This window comes from Triturus cristatus, chromosome 2_1 (genome assembly GCF_964204655.1).
Source record: "Triturus cristatus chromosome 2_1, aTriCri1.1, whole genome shotgun sequence".
In the NCBI taxonomy this organism is placed as follows: domain Eukaryota; kingdom Metazoa; phylum Chordata; class Amphibia; order Caudata; family Salamandridae; genus Triturus; species Triturus cristatus.
The window spans coordinates 662,455,419-662,476,551 of NC_140581.1; the positions used below are offsets into that span (position 1 = coordinate 662,455,419).

General features: G+C 47.9%; 1 protein-coding gene across 1 annotated transcript in view; it reads right to left on the bottom strand.

The window, feature by feature from the left end:
• PJA2 (praja ring finger ubiquitin ligase 2) overlaps nt 1-21,133 on the bottom strand; it is a 202,257-nt gene that overhangs the window by 53,707 nt on the left and 127,417 nt on the right. The window contains exon 7 of the mRNA XM_085632581.1: nt 8,659-8,773. Coding sequence (XP_085488707.1) covers nt 8,659-8,773 — 115 coding nt within the window. The remainder of the gene's footprint in view (nt 1-8,658; nt 8,774-21,133) is intronic.

Here is a 21,133-nt window from a genome sequence, read left to right on the forward strand (position 1 = left end):
AGTATATCAGTGTCGCCCGGTAGGAGAAAACTGCTCCAAGAGGCGTTGTTTTTGAGGTCCCAAGGCGAGTTTATTGTCGTGGATTCTGCCACCCTCCCCTGATCCTGCCAGCGGTATCTTGGATAGCAAAGTTGGGGTAGTGTGCAATAGCTCCGGCTCTATTTTTATTGTTTTTTCAGCGAAGTGAGCTGTAAAACCGTCACCACTAGGGAGCAGGGTAAATGGAGTCGAGCTCTGGTTAGAAGATTTGTTAAATTGTTCCTTAATGATGTCGAAGAGTTTTTTTGGTCTGTTTTTGGCTCCATCCAGTGAAGTCTGAAGTGTTCGATATTCGCCAAGCGTATGTGTTTGTTGTAAATGCTTCTCATATTCCTCAGTTGAGAGATATTTGTGGTGGAAGGCGAGTTTCTCCAGAGTCTCTCAGAGAGTCTTAGATTGCGCCGTTCATCATTTAGGGAACCATTAAATCATGGTTTAGAAAGATTGACTGGGATCCTTTTGAGCTGTTTCGGAGCAACCGAGTCAAGAATGTTAGAAAAAGTGTTAATGTAATGCTCCAAAAGATCGTCAAGGTTGGTCAAATTAAGGGGGGGGGGGAGGGGGGGGGGGGCGCTGTAGTCTATTTTTGATGATAGAGGTGATCATACTAATGTCGAGGTCTCTCATATTGAGAGTCATTTGTTTCGCTTTACGGGGTTGACCCTGTCGACTCAGTCCCTTGTCTAAGATGAGGAAGGAAATTTGAACAATCAGACCAGTCACAGGGTAGGATTTCTCCTATTTGCCTGAAGTTGTCTTTGGCAATGATGAGGTCTAGAGTGGCGCCTTTATTGTGAGTTGGGCCTTTACAGAGATGTGAGAAATTGAGGTCAGAGAGGAAAGTCTTGCAGGAATAGACAATTGAATCATTTGTGTCATTCCAGTAAAGGTTGAAGTCTCCGAGGACTATATGGGTTGATCCGAGGTGGAGCTAATGACCTCCATGATTTGCTCTGTGAAGACTAGATTGTCACCAGGAGGGTAATAGAGCGAGTGCAGCACACAAATCTTCTTGCCTTTGTTCCAGATTTCAGAGACTAGCTGTTCACAGGACGATAAGACAGTACAAGAGGATTGTTTTACTGTAAGGTTGGAGCGATGAATGCAGGCAATGCCCCCTCCTGTTTTATCCAGTCGATCACTTCAGAGTATAGAGTAGTCAGGCGGTATTAAGATGTCAAGAATTGGGGAGGAAGTATCATTGAGCCAGGTTTCAGTGATGATCAGAAGGTCCAAGTTCCGTGCAATGATGAGATCAGAAATATCAGCTGCATGTTTCACAGCTGATCTACAATTGAGAATCATCACGTTGATGTGCCGGTTGGAAGGGACCACTTCTTGAGCCGAGGTGTTTATATGACATAGATTCTCTATGTTGAACTTTCTGAGGTTAAGGCTCAGTTCCCTGTCAGGGTCAGCAATGATTGAAAGGATGTTGAGAGTCGAGTTGGATCGGGAGACCGTTTTAGGGTCAGAGTAGGACTCAAGCAGGGTGAGAATGTCTTCATCAGATAACTGAGATGGGGTCTGTGGGGCCGAGAGTCGTGGTTAGGTAGAGGCCTCGAGCTCCAGCTAGAGCTATGATAGGAGCAGACGGAGGAGATGCCTTTGTTAGAGTAAATCTTCTGTGGATTGTGGATATCATTCCTCATCGCGGGTGGGTGAACCCAACGCTTCCCCATCTTCACGGAGAACTGCAGAATGCTTTGCACAAACTCTTTGACTACCGAGATATCATGCTTGAGGTCATCAAGCGTCTTCTCAAGGCCATGACTGTTCAAGCAGTTATTCACAGGAGTAGCCCATTCAGGTGGGATAGGATCCACTTTTGTAGGGTTACTAGAGGTTTGGGTAGGACCATTGGCACAGTTACATAGGGAGATAGGGTCAAACTTGAGATGGGGATCAGAGCTTGGAGTGGGAATAGGGAGAGGCGGAGTGGAAATCGAAGGAGTAGAGGGTGGTGAGGCGTGTAGTGATAGAGTGGGTGAGTGTCTGTTATTGGTCAATGTACCGGCGACACCAACAAGGTTCCTGGCCCTGAGATTGGAGGCTACAGGGCCTAAGGGGCGAGAATCCAACCCTACCTGACTGTAAGGGTGGTAGGGTGGTCATCACTCCCGTTATTGGAATGAATAGTGTGTGATACAGGGGGTTGAGGATAGGAGGGGTGGGGAGGCCAGGTAGAGGAGGACAATTGGTGCGGATAGTAATAAGGTGGGAGGTACTCGGGTCAGTTAAACCTTCCTCAGCACGAGACAGACGTGTGTTTTTCAGATTCGTAGTGTGGGGGGATTGGGATGGTATCTGTTAGCTTAGGTCGCGCTGTGGGGAGCGTGTTGACAGACAGGAGCGTGGGCAGTGGGGAGGAGGGGCCATCAATCGCCTCAGGATCAGAGCCAGTGAGTGGAACATTTTGACTGTCGGTGGAAGTGTTGGGGTTAATTAGAGTGTTCTTGAACCTCAAAAAGGCATAATTGAATCGCTTGAGGTTCAGATACGAAGCTTGGATAAGGACATTACCATTACTGTAAAGGGAGATAGTCAGGTCCACCATAAGGGCTGGAGATGGAAGCGTGGTTAAACGAAAGCCATGTGGAGTTTTGGTCTGTTTGGAGCGCAGCATAGAGGTGAGGGTCTTTCTCCACTGTGCTCTTCTGTTGGTCTAGAAGATGAGATCCGTCACTATAGTCCCCTTATTTGAAAATAGGTGTCCAATATCAGTGTGTCAGGCCATCACGTGAGGACATTGTGCTTAAAGGTGTTCTTAGCCTTTAACCATAGGTGGTGGTGGTGGTGGGGGGGGGTGGGGGGTGGGATTGGACAAAGGGGTTAGAGGCGAGATAAGTATTGTGTGCCATGTTGACTGAGGAGCATAGTAGGCAGCAATTAAAGGATCCCAAAAGAATAAACGGTTGGGAGGTAGCCCAATTAGTAGGGGGTCCTGGTAGAGATAGTTTGAACCGTTAAACAAGATGCAGAAACTGAAACCCAAGTGCTAGGTGTGTGGGGAAAAAGGTGAAAAAATAACTCCAGATGGCCACCAAAAGTTAGGAGTGGGGCAAGCTCTTTCTCTTTCCATGGATTACAGAGCGTGGAGCAAGCTCATTTCTCTTTCCATGGACTGCAGAGTGTAAAGCAAGCGAATTTCTATTTCCATGAAGCAGAAGCAGCAGGAGGGAACCAGCGGGACCCAAGGAGTTCAATCGCAGCGCACGCATCCCGCCTCAATCAGCTGACGTCAGCATGTTCCTCTTGTAAGTTTCACCGTGTCTGTGGTAGTGTTTCATGCCCCGGGTGCGGTGGCCATGTTCAGGTCAGGCACAACGATGAAAAGGAGTCCCTCCTCCAGTGCCCCTAAATGCCTCAATCAATCAGCAATGAACGTCAGCCACTATGTGCCTCTTTGGAGTCCCTGCAGCCACCCACCAGCCATGCCGTTACCTGCTCAAAAGCGGTTCGATCGAGTTTACACTGGCCGCCATGCTGGAATCAGGCATCGGCCCACCACGTGTGTCCCGCAGCTTCTCACCGCAGCGGTGGGGATCCTTAACGCTTCCTGTGTAGCTGCAGCCGGCAGCCTAGCAATCCATCCGGCCATCCCTAAAGCGTGAGCCCACTGGGTCCATGAGGCCCCGAGCAACGCTCCTGACCTCTTCTATAAAGGGTGCACTCTCGTCATTCCTCCCAGGAGGGGAGGGAAATCCTGGTCGTTGGCAGCTTATATGATGGCCGCATCCCGCTGCTGGGGGGCAGCTCGGAATATCACAGCAAGGGCTTGCTAAACAACACCCCTGCACAGACTAACGCCTGGAGTAGAGCAAAAGGGAGGGGGCAGACAATACAAACATAAAATTATAGGGATAAAAAAAAAAATAGGGATAAAAAATATTTAAGTGCAGAAAGAATATAGGATGGTGGTGACAGGGATTTTTAGTAGCCCTTTACCCCTCCTAACTGCATATCTGTCAACATGTTTCCGCCGGTTTCGATGTAGCCCTTCACTGGTCTTTACGGCTTTCGTCAGGACCCAAGATCCCCTTTATGTTACCCTGCTTTCCTACCTTACTTTAGTAGGTTGACACACAGCGGTAGTACCTGTAGGTGAAAATATATTAGTCATAATCATTGTTCCAGATAGGGAGATACCGGATGACCCTGCTTTCGGCGAGTTGCTGCTACTGAAGCAAAGGATTTGGTAAAAATGCGGGAAGGTAACTTGAGGCCGAATGGGAGGGCTCTGAACTGGTAATTGGTACCGACTACTGTAAAACAAAGATATTTCCGCTGTTTAGGATGTATGTGAATAGGGAAGTATGCATGCTTCAAGTCCAGAGTTGTCATAGAATCTCCATGGTTTAGGAAATGCAGGATGTCGGAGAGACTGACCATACAGAATGACGGTTTCTGCAACCATTTGTCAAACTTCCTAAGATCTAGAATGGCTCTCCATTTCCTTGATTCTTTTTTTGATTAAGAAAAAACCCATACCCTTCTGGGTGAAACAAACTTTTTGGAATGCTGCCCTGGCAAACATCATGAGGGCTTTTTTCTTGAGTAAGTGAAGATGCGGGGGTGTGCTCCCCTCCGTGGATTGTTGGGTGGTCTTTGGATAAACTCCAAGGTATGACATAGGTGACATGGTCCAATACCAATCTGTCTGAGGTGATCAGACGCCAATGATGGAAATAACTGGTAACGTTTGCACCCACGGGATCGGAGGAAGTGGAAGTAGGCGGTCAAAGATTTTAGGTAGCGGTTTACGACCTGTGCCACAACTCTGGGGGACGTTCTTCAGTCGTGGTCCTTGTTTTGTATATGTGGCAGTGGGTGGTGGGCGATATGGCTGCTGTTGATAAGGAGCTCTGTATTCATAGTGAAAGGGCTAATGCTGTTGGGAGCACTGGTATTCTCCTCTGTAGGTTGAAAAAGCTCTTTCACGTGCCCCTTGAAAGGGCATTTTCCTGAATTACAGTGTACCAAGTGACCAGGATGTGTCTGTGTCTATTTCGATGCCCAATAAAGCATCATCTATGTGCTTCCCAAATAGTGACTCTCCATTGTAGGCCATATTGAGAATTTTTGACTGGACTTCTGGTCTGAACTTGGTTGCTTTTAGCCAGCCCTGTCGCCTTAAGACTTCTGCACCATCTATTTGATGAAAAACAGTGGATTGTGCAGTCTATGAATTCGGCTGACATGCGCTCACACTCTTGTAGTATTTTACTTGCCTCCGAATTTCTATCTTCAGGCACTAAGTCAATGAGGTGCCCAATGTCGGAGCACATCTGCCTATCAAAGCAGCCCAGGATTGCTAGCGAATTTGCCACACAAACTGTGATGGCAGAGAACTTCATACCTCTGTTGTCTCACAGGAGGGGGGAGGGGGGGGGGGGGGGGGGAGGGGAGTTGAAACCTAGCTGGGGAAGGTAACCTCAGGTCGCAAGAACATTTTCATGATCCTTCTAATGGTCATGGGCAAAGCATTCAATTTGCTTGTGGCTTCTGGCGTCATTGATACACCGCCAGTCGATGGGGTCGTCGTCGATAGTTTCAACAATTGTGTCAACGTTGATGGTATTGTCGATGCGGTCTTCAACTGAGTTTCAGTCGACAATAAAATTCTCCTTGAAGAGATATTGCGGCGTCAATGGATTAAGTCATGTTCGTTTTCAACGCCGACGGTCGTTGTCAACGAGATTGCTGTTGACGAGGCTTTGAGGTTAAGTTTTGTGCATTGACGATTAAGAAGAGGATTTATGTGGGCGATTCCCAGCCCCTGCAGATGGAGTACTGGGCGCTTATGATGCTGCCTCTGAGATTAGTTTGTGTTTCTCCTTTTTCAGAGATTTTCTGTGGTGAGACGTCTTAAGGACCTTGCTGCTTTCTTCATCCAACAATGATGGATTAAATCCAGATCTTATAGTGGCTGGGGGATTAGCGTCTGAAAGGTTTCAGTGCTCCGTCCATCATCATCATGTGTTTGCTTAAATCTTCTTGGGTCGTGAAATTTGGGTTATTTGCACTGCAAAAATTCTGATGACAAAATCAAATAAAATTGCTAGGTGAGAGAGGTCTATTCACTAAAGCTCCACATGCAAGAATCAACTAATTGGAGTAATAGATTACACCAGGTAAAAACTTTGTGAGTAAAAGGAAGATGTAGCTTTTATTACATGCTGGCTTCTATGGAAAAATGTGGTTTCCCAAGGGACTATCTGTGGTGGATCAAACTATTATATACCGCACCCATGGCGAGGGCCAGAACTGGCTCTCATATAGCTCCTGTTTGCTCTATAACCAGGGGTACCCGGCAGGGATGACCCCTGTCGCCGTTGTTTGTCTTGGCATTGGAGCCCCTACACATTCGACTCCGCAAAGAAGCCATAGAATTGGGAATTCCAATCAATAATACCACACATATAGTGTCCGCATATGGGGATGACATTATTGTTTTCCTAAAAGACCTCACTATTGACCTGAAACCCATCCCATCTATATTTAAACAATTTGAACAGATATCGGGCCTGGCAATCAACACAAATACATCGTATGCATTCTATATGCGTCATACAGACACCCCAGACTCAGTACCATTCGGTGACCTACTCCTATAGACCGCCCCAGATATTTTCAAGTATTTAGGCATACAAATGTAAGAACTTCCCAAGACCTAATAGATGGCAACTTGCTGAAGGAAATAGGATCGCTCCAGAGGCAGGTTTCTTTTTAGATCTTGTTACCACTGTCACATGGGCCATCTCTAAAATGGTGATGCTCTCCCGACTCCTATATTTTTTTACCAATATACCGGTCATGATTCCAGCCAAACATTTTCGCACACTCGATACACTTCTATCTGAGCTTATTTGGGGTACAGGACGTAGGAGAGTGGGCCTTGCAAAATTACAGTTGCGACCTAAGGAGGGAAGTTTTGGCACTCCAGACTTTCGAGCATATTGTATGGCCAGTCAACTGCAATGGTTATCTTATTGGCTTGCGGGACGACATATCCAGGAGATAGCTTCTTAACCAGGGAACACTCTACTTCTACCACATACTAAGATTCCACCCACAGTCCCCCCTTTGCTTAAGACAGCATTAATGTACAGGAAGACTCTCCAATACACTAAAAGAGCCTCCCCATATTCTCCCAATATCCCTTGCTTGGGATACCTATGGCAAATTGATTAATTTCCAAAAGAGTCGTATCCCCATAGACACAAGAAGGTGTGTCAACGATTGGAGCACTGTTTATAGAAGGCACACTAGCAGACCACGATAACTTTATTCGTACTCAGGGGGTTCCCCCGACACGGTTTCTCCTTTATGTCACTATCTCTCATTAAGTTAAACTCCTTTTGTCCCCTAATGAGATAGAACCTCCTAAACATGAACTAATCTGTGCAATGCACCTCATGGGGGAAGGACGCCACCTTACCCGTTGGCTATACAAGGGTATTCGGGAATACTGCTAACCCCACTTTGAATTAAGTGGTCACTCGAGTTAGGGAGGGAATTGTCAGATAACGAGTGGGCCTCTGTTTTAGAATTTCATAAGAAAGTTTCCTGCAACGCTAATTTCAAATACATACAGTACATGATATTGCATAGGGCATACCTTACACCGCACTGCCTCAGTAGCATTTACCCTAATGCACAACTCTGATCACTGGTACGGCTGTCTGGTCCATGGCGGACAGTTGCCTATTGGGCCTGCATAAATGTCCTAAAAGAAAGAAGGTCCAGTATAGATTCGAGGACATGGCTATGCTCATAGCGAAACGGGCCATCACAATGAGGTGGAAATCTGCCTCTCCCCCTACACCACTCTTGGCAAACTGAAATGATTCGATGGAGTATTGCAGAGAGTACGAAGATTAGGCAGGAAGAATTTCGAGGGCTGCGTAGTATTCCTATCTCTCTGGAATGGGACCAAATGCTTGAAACGTTTAAAGCCAACTGATTCATTAACTCCTCCGACATCTCAGGTCGGACATACTCTACCCACATCTCCATTAGTTCCTCTGACCGAACCTGCATAACACCATACTGCTCCATGTCTTTTATTGCCTAGGGGAGTCTAAAGGTATATGCTTTGTAGTTATCTGATTTTAATTGAGTGAATACAACTTTTTGAAATGTTCCTGTGTAACATAGTGGGCCAGAGAACCAGGGGGAGGGGGGAATTTTTAAATTTTTTGCTTTTAGTGTTGTAGCGTATAGATATCTAGACAATCACAAGTTTAACATTTGGTGGTTTACATAATCAAGTGATCTGAACACTTTTCCTTTTTATACCATTAGGCATTGTACCACTCGGACTTACCATATATGAGTATTCAATTTGCCGCTAATAATTTGGTTGTAATTCTTGTTCTTAGGAATGTGATCTCCTTATTTTATTTCCATTTGATTCAAATATGTGTCATATGTGTAATGTCAATTTGAAAAACCAAAAAAACTGTTAAAAAAAAAAAAAAAAAAAAGGAACATGTAGCTTTTATAGCTACGTTTTATACTATAATTTGTTATCTCCATAACCCAGTATATAAGAAAAAATAAAACACACAAGGACTCTATGCACATCTGTTCACTATAAATCTGTTTTGCTCTTACCATTGTGGTCCTCTGTGATAATGACCTGAGGGAGACAATCTATGCTTTCTTTACTGGCTGGAGGATGGGCTTGTTCAACATCAACTGAAAGAGATTCTAAATGTGCCAGAGCAGTCTGAAAAAAAAAAGTTATAAAAAAGTTCAACACAAAACGACATACAACATCTGTGTTTTACTATTCAACATTTCTAAGTTCTTCAGCATTGTATCTTTCATAGACTAACCTACATGAATTGTCCCCCATTGTCAGGCTGGGGGTCCCTCATAGTTTAAATAGCAATAACAACGGTTACATTGGCCAAAGGTCTAACAACATTGTCTGTTAAGTAGTTTACTCATGATACTGAAAAGCATGAAAACTTTGTGAGAAGTTGGCCTGGTATATGCTGTCCACTAGTTATAGTGGGTAACTTGCACCAGTCTAAACGACCCTTATTGATGATTAGGTTAAATACAACCTTTATTGAAAGCTATCCTAGTGCTAGCTATGGAGAGCAGACTTCAGGCTAAGTCTTGAAGGAATGTAAAGGAGCTTGGTTTACCAGATTATAACCTCCTGAATGACCAAATGAAAGGAGAACCACACAAGGTATATATGAAATATATGTATTTATTACTAAACACTCTCTACTAACCTCTTTATGAGATTAGAGAGCAAGGCACACAATATTAAAGCACTAGAACGACAGTAAATAGCACAATACACAGTAAGCTCCAGGGGGAGACCAAACCATATACTAAGAAAGTGGTATATCAACCACGACTTGACTAGACTCGGTGCCTAGAGCACGTAGAAATCGCTGGGACCCCAAGGAACCACCCAAGGGAGTGACACAGGGGACCCACGGAGGACGAGTGCAGTGTGAGAACACAGACGCGAGCTCCGTACAACTCTATGGGAAAGTCACAGTTGGAATTTTAAAGATTAAGGACACTTAAGAGAGGACTTCAAGCAAACCCTTTGTAACATAGACGGTTCTAAGGCCAGCACCCTCGAGAGTACCGAGGTACTCGTGTTACCTATCCCAGGAGAGCCGGGTGCATAGGGGTCCACTGGTGTCGGAAATGCTAGTTGATTTCAATGGCATAATGCGAAGAAGTGCTGCTGCCGGGAAGATGAGAAGTGTACGGTGTGATCCAAGCCTTGATCGGAGCTGAGAAGAACCTGAAAGCAGAGGGGACAAAAGTCTGGGTCACTTCACAGTGACCAGGGGCACGATAGACAAATGCCCACCGATGTCGGGTGTTTCAGGTGTGAAGAGGTGAAGCTTGACTCTGCAGCCACGGGGACCAGGAGATGTCGACGACGACCAAAGTCCAGAGGTGAGCTGTCCCACGAAGGATGTTGAGTGCTGGGGTTCAGTGTCCGGATTGAACACCAACAAGCCTTGGCAACTGCAACCCACGCGGTCAGAGGAAAGATGCTTGATGAGGACCAGCAAGGTCCTGGGGACTCTCCATGCTATGGAGAGTCAGGGCACGTCTGGAGAAACCAGGAAAGCCCACTGAAAGTTAAGGTTACCTTCACAGGGACCCACAGGTCAACGGACCAGGGATCGCAAAGGGACCTCGAGCTGAATCACAAAATACCAGCCCACAGAACACTCGTGGAGTGTAGGCCGGAAATCTTCAGTGGATATACTGCTCAGAGTCAGGACTACAAGTACCCCACAGCACAGCCTCAGGGGTCGCCAAAAAGCATATGCTGCTGCAAATGAACCCGGTGCACAGGGGTACGGGTTGCACGGTCCCCACGAAGGCTGCGGGTCTCAGGATTGCTGAGAGCACTAGTCGACCTTGGGGACACTTGGGAAACCACCTCCTCTGTCCGGAGTCCTCAGGAGCTCGGGAGATGCAAACCGGTCCGATGCGTTTAAGGTGCCTGCCTTGCAGGGGAGTAACTCCTTTACTCCAAGGGAGATTCTTCAGTCATCCAGCGTAGTGTAGATAGTCGAAGTACTTGGTTTCTGTAGCAGAGTTTCGTCCAGGTAAATCTAAAGTCCTGTAGTCAAGGGTTCCTACTTTATACCCAAGGAAGGAGTGGGACAAACTCCGGGGACCCACCTATGGGAGGGTCAGGACAGAGGGGTGGCTACACCCATGTCCTTTGTCCAGTTTCGCGCCAGAGTAGGAGCAAATGGCTCCTGCAACCGAATTGAGCTGGACTATGCACAGGGACACCAAATGTGCCCCCAGTGCAGACATCAAAGCACTCTCAGGGTGCACCCACCCAGACCCAATACACAAAAGCCTGTTACTGGTGTGGAGGTATGATTCCAAGGTGTTTGACACCAAACACTTCATGTTTCCATACAGCCATTTTAAAGTTAGCATTTTTACCGTGAGGTTATAATGCACTCAAGTATATATGGTTGGCTGCATCACAAACAACCCCGGAATATAGGTTTCGAAGGCTGCAGAGGGGCTCTGCTCATGCAGAAGCACCCTTTCACATAAAACCCAGCACCCTGCCTTCAGTATTGATAAGGCCTGCCATAGGGGTGACTGATAGGTTTATATGTGCAGTGATATGGAGTCGATATAGTGAACCTATTTCTAAGTAAGGGGTGCATGCACCACCTTACACAGGCTGCTGTAGCAGACCTGGTGTGGTCATTTTTTTTATTTTTTATTATTATTTATTTTTTATTAAACTGTTCGACCAAGACACCTCAATTGGTTACAGGTAGATGACTTCCACATTTCTCATTGACATTGTATACAATCTAAAACATACACAGTGATTATTTTGAATAGATCAAGGGGATTCAAGCGCTTCAGTCTCTATTTGCCCATCTGGCGGGTGACAAATATCGCCCCTGTAATGATTCCATGCTTCCCACACCACCTTCCACATCCCCGGGCAATGTAGACTGATTTTTCCCTAAACATACACCAGTCTAGATCCTCCCTCCACTTCCCCACTTGAGGCGGTTGACAGGCGCCCCACAGTTGAGCGATATTACGCTTCGCTACCATGAATGCCAGCGTTGCCCATTGTGTGGTGTAGGTGGTGAGGTCTGTGGGTTCCCAGACATTTAATATGCATCTACGAGCCTCTAGTTGCAAGTCGACCCAGAGGACCGCTCGCATCGCGTGATGGACTTCTCTCTAGTATGATTGTATATACTGGCAGTGCCACAATATATGAATGAATGTGCCCAGTTCCCCACATCCCCTCCTGCACTCTCCAACTTCTGACTTACCCATTCGAACCAGGCCAGAACCCGTAACATAGGTTCCATGCAATATTTGAAGCTGCACTAATCTCAGTCTGGCCTGGACTGCTACCACCCGTGGGGACGAGACCGCCTCCTGCCATTCTTCCTCGTCTAATTCTAGACCATCTTCGTTCCAGCGTCTCTTAAGGGTTTGCAATGGATCCCCCATATTGTTAACTAGTTTCCTATATATCAATGAAATGGTTTTCTCTGGGAGGTGTCCGTCTAGCACCCTGTCTTCTAGGGGAGAGGCGTCTGGTGGAGTCGTATCCTTAGGGATCTGGGAGAGCACGGAATGACGAACCTGAAGGTAACGGAAATACTCTGTATCCTGCAAGCTGAATTGCTTTTTTAGAGAGTCAAAGGTTTGGACTGTTCCCTTCCCCAAACATCTTTGATTCGCGAAATCCCGATGAGATCCCACTTGTCAAAGCCCTTAGACTTCCAGAGGTTCCCCAGCTTCTCCGAATTCCACAGTGGAGTGGCTAGAGTGAGTTTATTTTCCCACTTCAGGTGTCTAGTGGTGTCTTGGGCCGGTCAGCGAGAACCTACGGGACCTGGCATATAATGCTCTAGTATATTCTCCCCCTGGGAGCTGCCACCTATCCATGGCGTACCCCGGATCATCGGGGCGGCCGTAGATCCCGTGATTAATAGCTGCAAGTTGGGACGCCCAGTAATATTTCTTTAGGTCGGGTAATCCTATTCCCCAATCATACCAATTGAGAGTTAGCTTCGCAAACGCTATTTGAGGCCTACCCTCCCAGAGGAGCTGTCTCTGGAGACTTTCAATTTCACTAAAATAGGATGCCGGGACCGGGTCCTTTGTATTTTGGAGTACATACAGGAACCGGGGCAGAGCCATTATTTTGAAAAGTACCGCTCTACCTAGCATGGAGAGCGGAAGGGATTTCCAGTTGGCTATGTCATTTATCAGTCTCCGCATGGGTGGGTCTAGGTTGTTGGTAAAGCGAAGTTTCGTTATGTAAATACCCAGGTATCTAAAACCTTCCAAAGCAACCTTGATCTGGCATGTGCTTGGTATGGCAGGTGCGCCACCTCGCAATACGTATACCACTTATTTGGACCAGTTTATTGTGAAACCAGAGTACCTGCCGAAGATGGTCAATACGTCCAGCAGGCAGGCCAATGATGCTCTTGGGTTAGTAAGATATAGCAGAATATCATCTGCATATAGGGAGATTTTGTCCTCCCATTCCACCGACCACCGCATTCCACGTATGGAGTGGTCCTGCCTTATCCACGCCGCCAATGGCTCCAATGCCAATGCGAAGAGAAGTGGAGACAGGGGACAGCCCTGTCGAGTGCCTCTGCTCAGTGGGAAATCCAGGGACTTGCGGTTATTCACCACCACCCGGGCCATCGGGTCCGCATACAAGAGGAGAATCCAACTCGTGAACTCCGGCCCGAAGCCCAGTTTACCCAGGACTGCAAACAAGTAGGATCACTCCACCATGTCGAACGCCATGGTTTCATCTAACGATACTAGGATTGCTGGTTCCGTTATTGTAGGGGTTCTGCCCAGCACTCCGTATAAACGACGCAGGTTGAGGGCCGTATTCCGATGTGGCATAAAGCCCGATTGATCCGGGTGGATCAGGGTGGTGATGACTTTTATCAAGCGCGTCGCTAGCAATTTCGTAAGGACCTTTGGCTCCACATTCAGAAGCGATATGGGCCTGTAGGACGCGCAGCTGGTCCTGGGTTTGCCGTCCTTATGTATTGTCACAATGTTGGCAAATCGTTGGTCATATGGGAGCGTCCCCTCTCTCCTCCTCTCCTCAAACATAGAACGGAGATAGGGAGCGAGCCCATTGGACCTCAGTTTATACAATTCAATGGGTAGCCCGTTGGGTCCTGAAGCTTTCCCTGACCGCACGCCTCTGATAGCTTGCGCCACCTCATCGCCTGCCAATGGGGATTCCAAGAAGTCCCTATATTCGCCCGCAAGCGTGGGTAGTTTAATAACTCTGATCATTTCTCTATTTTCTTCTTCGGTAAACCTGCTATTCCTGCCATATATCACGCGATAGTGGTCAGCGAACGCGTCTGCAATTTCCTGCGGGTCTGTGATGACACTGGAGTCTTCCCTCTGTATCTCCGGCACCAGTCTCGACGCCCACTCCCTTCTGTCCAGCCAAGCAATCAATTTCCCCGCCTTATCTCCATGCTCATAGATTCTACTCTGGACCTCTCTACTCTGCGCCCTAGCTCTATCTCTGGAAATGCTGTTAAACTCGTTTTGCTTTAACTTTAAGAGGTGAAGGCCCTCAGGGGTGACCGCTCTGGTCATTTCCTCTTCTAATTTTAGTACGTCCTCCTCTACTTGTTCCAGTTCAGCTTGTCTTTCCCTCTTTTTCCCTGCTATCTAGGAGATAGCCTCTCCTCGGATAACAGTTTTATAAGCCTCCCACAGGGTCTGGGCTGATTCAACCTTGCCTCGATTTTCTTGGAAGTATCTACCCGTGGCTTTGGCGATGTTCTTTCTAGTAGTCGGGTCTTTTAAATACCATGGATTTATTGGGGCTACCCTACCGACACTTACCAGGTCTAGTTCCAACCTGAGCCATACAGGGGAGTTGTCTGAAACGCCACGCCCCAAATGACGCACCTCACGTAGAGTATGGGCTTGTGCAGCCGGGAGCAGGATATAATCTAGTCGGGACAAGCTGTGGTGCGCGCCCGATATATGCGTGTAGTGTGCGCTGCCTGGGTTATGAGCCCGCCAGCCATCCACCAGTCCCATTGTGTCTGTAAATTCAGGGAGCCATCGCTGAGAGCGTCTAAGTGCACGAGGCGGATGTCGGTCTAGTTTCCCAGCCATTACCGCATTAAAGTCTCCACCCAGTACTAAGTGTCCCATTGGAAACATCAAGAAGATAGAGCTCAGATCTTTGAATGTGTCCGTCTGCAGGCCTGGGGGGACATAAATTGAGACGAACATGGTCATCTTCCCTTCCCATTGGCCTTCGATCCCAACATATCGACCACGCTGGTCGGCCCGTGTGGCTTGTAGTGTGAAAGGGAATGAGTTTTTAAGCAGTATGCCCACCCTGCGTGACCCAGAGGTGAATCCCGCATGCGCCACCAGTTTATATCCACCCCTGTGTAGGGCCATACACTTGTTCCCAATTAGATGCGTTTCTTGTAACAGAATCACTTCTGGGGCGTGCCTTCTGATAAACTGGCTAACCATACCTCTCTTTATCTTGTCTCCCAGTCCATTTACATTCCAACTTAACACGCTAAACCCCAATCCCCGTCTATCGCTCATCCCTGTGTCTGTCCTGAAATCCATCTCGTCCTGCATTTCTCTTCAGTGGTGTCGAAACAATTCAAACAAAAAACAATTCAAAATCAAATTGAAAAAAACATTACACACCCCACCCAACTCCCCCCTCCCTGCACCCCTGCTCGTGGTATCCGCACATAACAAAACTGGCAGAGTGCCTGTCGCCCTACACACCAATACTAACAACTAACTAAAGGTAGTAAAAAGGAGGGAGGCCGGCGCTCCGACCCCCCACGGCTCCCAACCCCTGTACCTGACTGGTGTTCTCTCACTCCTGTTCCTGTCTCTCTCGGTCTCCTCCATTGTTCCGAGTCCCAGCGCCACTGGGGTTGTGGCTATCTAGCCAGTCAGAGGCCACCTCTGGATTGTCGAAAAACCATGCTCTACCCTCAACTTCGACTCGCAGTTTCGCCGGGAACATCATGGCATATTTCAGCCCTTTGTCCCTAAGTTTCTTCTTTGCGGCGAGAAAGCTTTTGCGCTGCCTCTGCACCAGCTGCGTATAGTCGGGAAAGAAAGAGAGAGTGGCGTTTTCGTAGCGCAGAGGGGGTGCCGCCCGGGCGGCTTGCAGAATGGCGTCTCTGTCTCTAAAGTTGAGGACCCATGCTATCATCGGACGCGGGGGCATTCCCGGCCTGGGTCGCCCACCTGGTATCCTATGCGCCCGTTCAACAGTGAAGAATTTACTAAGGCCTTTGGGCTTGAGGAGTGTCAAGACCAGCTTCTCTACGAATAGGTCGGGAGCCTGGCCTTCTGATTTGTCGGGCACACCTAGGATGCGGATGTTGTTGCGCCGGGATCTCCCTTCATAGTCGTCCAGCTTTTGTTCGGCTGATGTGCAGAAAGATTTCAGGTCTCGTACTTCACGTTGGAGCTGTGTCACGTCCTCCGTCAAGCTAGCTGTCTTTACGTCCAGTGATTTTACTTTTTCATTTACTTTAGTGAGGTCAGAGCGGGTTAGATTTACCTCAATAGAGACCGTGTCCAATTTATGATCCAGTGACTCCATTTTGTTTCCCAAAGACGACCTGACCCCATCTATAGCCACCATAACATCCTGTAAGGTCAACTCCGAAACTGGACGCATGGATTCTCCCCCCTCCACCGGGGCATGCTGAGAGTCTGCCGGTGAGCCCCTCGGTAAGGTATAGCGGTCTAACTTATTGGCCTGGACGTGCTGCATGCCCTTAGTCGCCCTAGGCTGGGCTTTGTCTGTGTCCGGATTCGATGCCATGTGTAGGCCAAGTCCCAACGCTCACCGGTTGCTGCTACTGAGGGGCGTCCGCTGCTATGATCTACTGTCCTCAGGAATACATGGCCTCCCCCGGACGGGAAACGGTCCAGGGCAGCGTCCAAACTAACTGACCCTGGTCGGCGCCCTCGGAGTCTCACAACCCGCTGGAGCGGAAGCCACTTACTGCTACAGTTATCCCCGCTCGGCGCCTCTCACCCCCGCCTCTGCAGCGCCTGCTCCGGCCCCCGTCCCAAGCGGTCACTCCTCCTCAGCAGCGCATCTCCTCTCAATCACCACCAAAAGGCAGTCCGAACAGCTGTCGCGCTCACTGAATGTCGCTGCAGTTAGGAGCAGCACTTCACTTGCACCTCACCCATGTGGGAGGGGGGCAACTACCCACCAGCAACTCACCCCCAGTCTTTACTCAGTCTTGCGGAGTCCCGGTCGCTTCAGCGTGTTGCGGCGATTCCCCACACCGCAGTCCCACCTGGGTGCCTTATAGCGTTAGTCCCATAGAGGAGGTATCAGGCATCAGATGAAGGTGGGGGAGGGTCTTTGCTGGAGGGAGACTTGACCACTACGTTTCTGATCCCCTTAAGGCTTTGAGACAGGGTTGGCCGCACCCCCGGCGATTCCCGGCATAGGCCGCTGCTTTCCTTGCGTCCCACCGCCGCTCACACTCCACTCCGGTCCCCGGCTCCACCCGCTGCAGCAGGCCAGATCTCGCGTTTGCCGTATCTCCGGTTCCCAGCCACGTCGGGACACCGGATTTTCACCGGACGGCACCGCTATTGTCACGTTCTTGAGTGCCGGTCCTCCGGGGCAGGATTCCGATCAGGATGTCGGCCTCGGGGGGTAGTGGTGACGGAGCCGATGTACTACGCCCCCATCTTGGTCCGGTGCTAGGCTCCTCCTCCCTGGTGTGGTCATTTTGATTGGTCTCCCAGGGGTGGCATAATACATGCTGCAGCCCCCGAGAGGCCTCTGGGGTACCTATGCCCAGGGTACATAGTATACCATATAGTAGGGACTTATAAGGGTATCCCAGAATCCAATCTGAAGTGTACCTAAAGTAAATGAACAACCAATTTAGGGAGAAAGCAGATAGTCTGACTGGGATCCTGCTAAACAGGACCCCAGTCTATGTCGAAAACCAGCAAAACACCAGGAAAAAAGTGGTGCCATGCAGTCAGATACCACCTTCCTAAAAACTTCAGCAAATCAGCTAACTGCACTAGCACTTTCACTTCCGCTAGAGGTCACCATAGCTCAGATTTTCCAACCACAAGATCGGCAGCAACCAGTGGGCCTCTAATAAAGCCAGGAATGTGGGTGGCCTGTGAGTCTACGAACAATACCAAAGTTAGAGAACTAATGATACAGGTAAGTAACTTGTTTCTTCTCTAGCACTGGATCTTTCACAGATCCACATGCTTGAATTAGAATAGTTAACAGTCTGCAATACATTACGATGCGGGCTAAACTTATCTAAGGAGGTTGCACAGACCTGCTTATCCAACCGAAGAATCTGCTGCTGCATCTGTATCGAGGCAGTAGTGCTTGGTGCATGTATGCATGTTATTCCAGTTGCAGCTGGGCAGACGTTGTGTAGACAGACATGCATACACATGGCAGTCATCGACAAATGCCTTTCAGTGAGTGCGCCATCACTCTTCCTGTTAGAGGTACATTAACCTTTTTGTGACAGAACAGGATAGTGTTGAGAGCCATTTCTCGGGTCCTCGTATAGAGAGGCGACAGCCTCTTCCAGGCTAGATGGACACAAATATCTGGTCAGTTTGACTTTGACAAGAGTAAAATCTGAGGCACCTGCGTACATCCACAGAGTGCTGGGACTTCTCGGCATTGGAAATGTAGGTCATAAAGAAGAAACTGAAAATGTCTGGCAGGTAAATGGGCCTTAACAAAGGATTTGGACGCAAAAATACCTAATCCTTTGAGTAATAATGGGGCAGAGGTTCCTTGACAGTGCAAGCATCTCACTCACTCTTCATGAACAGGAGAGGAACTTCAACTCTGCTATATGAAAAGGCTCAAAATATGTGCTATGATGCATTCGAGAACAGTGTTGAGGTCCAAAGGTTCTGGTTTCTGTCTCAGTGGATGACAGACTTGAAAACACAGTTACATAAACTGCTTTATACTCCACTAATAAAACAAAAATGGACCAGAAAAACATCTTTTTGCAAAATGCAGCCAGATGGACTCTGGCAGAAGCGTGTCTGAGAAGTAATTTGGCAAGATGTAATAAAGAAGGCAATATATGATGAGGCTGAACTACCAGTGCATTTAGACTATCACCAGTACACCACATGCAGAATCTTATCCATTTTGACTTGTATGTTTTGAGAGTGTATAGTGCTTAAAATACATTTTTTTTTAAAGTACAGTACCTGACCAGACTACCAAACTCTAGGTCATTAGGAGCCAGGCCATGAGGTGTAAGGACTTCAGGTCATGGTAAAGATTTTGTCCACCTTGCCTGTATCGAAGCTCCAGGTGGATCTTCAGCAAAGCAGCAGAAGCATTTGAGAGATGTGGACGATCAGTGTTCTGATACGATTTTGGCCAGCTAGGAGTGATGACTATCAATTTGCATGCTTCTTGGCTTTGCTGAGAACACTATGCACCAGGAGAAACGGCAGAAAAACATATGCAAGATGTTGAACCAGCTCATAAAAAAAAAAAAAAAGCTTCTTCCTAAGTTCCCTGTTGGTAATGCTTGCTGGAGAAGAGATAGCACTTATCTCTGCTCATGAAAAGATCGGAGGATAAACTCAGCCTTTGAACAGCTGCAACAACTGGTCAAAGTCGGCTCTCATTTGGTCTGATTCGAGAAAGACCTGCTGAAAGCCACTGGTCTCAGCTGTCCTGCAGATCCAGTACGTTTTCTGTTTCAGCTAATAATTGTTGCCCCACAGCTGCCGGGCCTCTTCTGATGAGAGTGAAGCATTTGTTCGGTCTTACTTCAATATCCAATGCATTGTAGATGTATTGTCTGTTCCAATACGGATTAGGGTATTCAGAAGGCAAGGAGGGAACACATGAAGAATCAAACAAATTGCTCAAAGATTGAGGACCTTTAGGTCTTAACATTCCTTGATCGCCGACCATTTCTTTTGCGTCATCACTTCTGCATATGTGTGCCCCATCATTTCATCAAAGCATTTTTTGCCATTACTATTAGGTGCTGCAGACTTGAACCTGGCTCTGTATATACTATACCTCAGTAAGGTATAGTGTGCACAGAGTCCAGGAAGTCCCCAGAGGTAAAGCAAAGGCTAAATTAGGTAAGTACCAACAGCTGTTTGTGGCAGAGTGGGCGGGGCGAGCAGTTGGGCTTATCCAGAGGGTGTGTTAAGCGTTGATAGTATTAACTCACTCAAGACTGATCGCACATACTCAGAGACTGAATCCAGACCAATTAGGTAAGTATAACAAAGGTATATGGAGAGCCAAGCAGGACTTGGCAGAGTTAAGTAAAATATACTATTAAATGCAAGACTTTACAAGGAAGTGCAGTTGTGGTTGAATTTGCAGTTGTTACAGGTTTGTATTGGCTTTCAAAACTGTTTAAATTACACAGTAATTACTTTTGGGATACTTGTAGATTACTTATGGATTACATTGACTAATCGGGGTGGCATGCCTAGATATCACACCAGGAATCTCAAAATACAAGGTAAGTAAGACTATTTGAGGTTTGCAGTTTAGTTATTTTTTCTTTCATATAAAGTTCAGCTCAATGCAACATGTTCAGGAACAAAACATCACAACATTGGTTCCTATGGGGAAAAAGTGTAAGCAATTTCTCAGGCAAGTAAACGACTTGCAAGTGGGAGTTTTGAGGGTTAGAACCAAGGTTCCCCAAGGTCTAAGTAGGCACTTAAATTACACCACCAGCGGGCACTAGGACAGCCGGGTGCAGAGGCCCAACGTTAGCCAATAGGGCTAAGGGAGCCTTCGGTCAGGGATTGCTTACGAGCAGACCACTCGGTGTGGGAGCAAAGCTCCTGGAGTTAAGGTCAGCACTGCAGGGGCCAACAATCAGCACAGCAGCTGCACCACCAGCGGCACAGGGGCAGCCAGGTGCAGTGTGCCAAGGAGACGTTGGGGACCCTATGGATTTCAATGGAGACCCCTGGGTCGGCAAAGAGGCTGCAGGCTCGGGCAGGGAGACTTTCTGGAGGCAACCATCGGCTGGAGAGGTAAATTGCATTCTTAGGGGATACCTGGACACCGTCGGTTGGGCCACCCAAGACCGTGGGGCGTCAGGTGCAGGGATGTCTTCTGCCGTATAGTTTTCTTACCAGCTCTGGTTGCAGTTGGGAGGACCCTTCAGGTTCAGGCTTCGCCTTGAATCTTGAGGGAGGTCGGGGATCACCAGGTCAGGATTGCTAGGGAGACCCCCTCGTGGTGTTGGGCCACTCAAACTCAGGTCGTGGGCATCTGATGCAGAGTGGTGCAGAATCGCGGAGCCGCCTGGGTCCCGGTTCTGGTCTTGGAGTCTTTGTTGAGCAAACCCAGAGCTCACGGGAGACAGTCTGTAATGTGAGTGCAGGGCAGATCCTATGGGCTCAGGGGCACTGCTGGCCACGCCAGTTTCTTTGCTGTAGGCAGGTCAGAGTAGGGACAGGCCGGTACGGCTGGGGTCAACGCAGTAGGTGTTCTCTTCTTCCTGGGTCA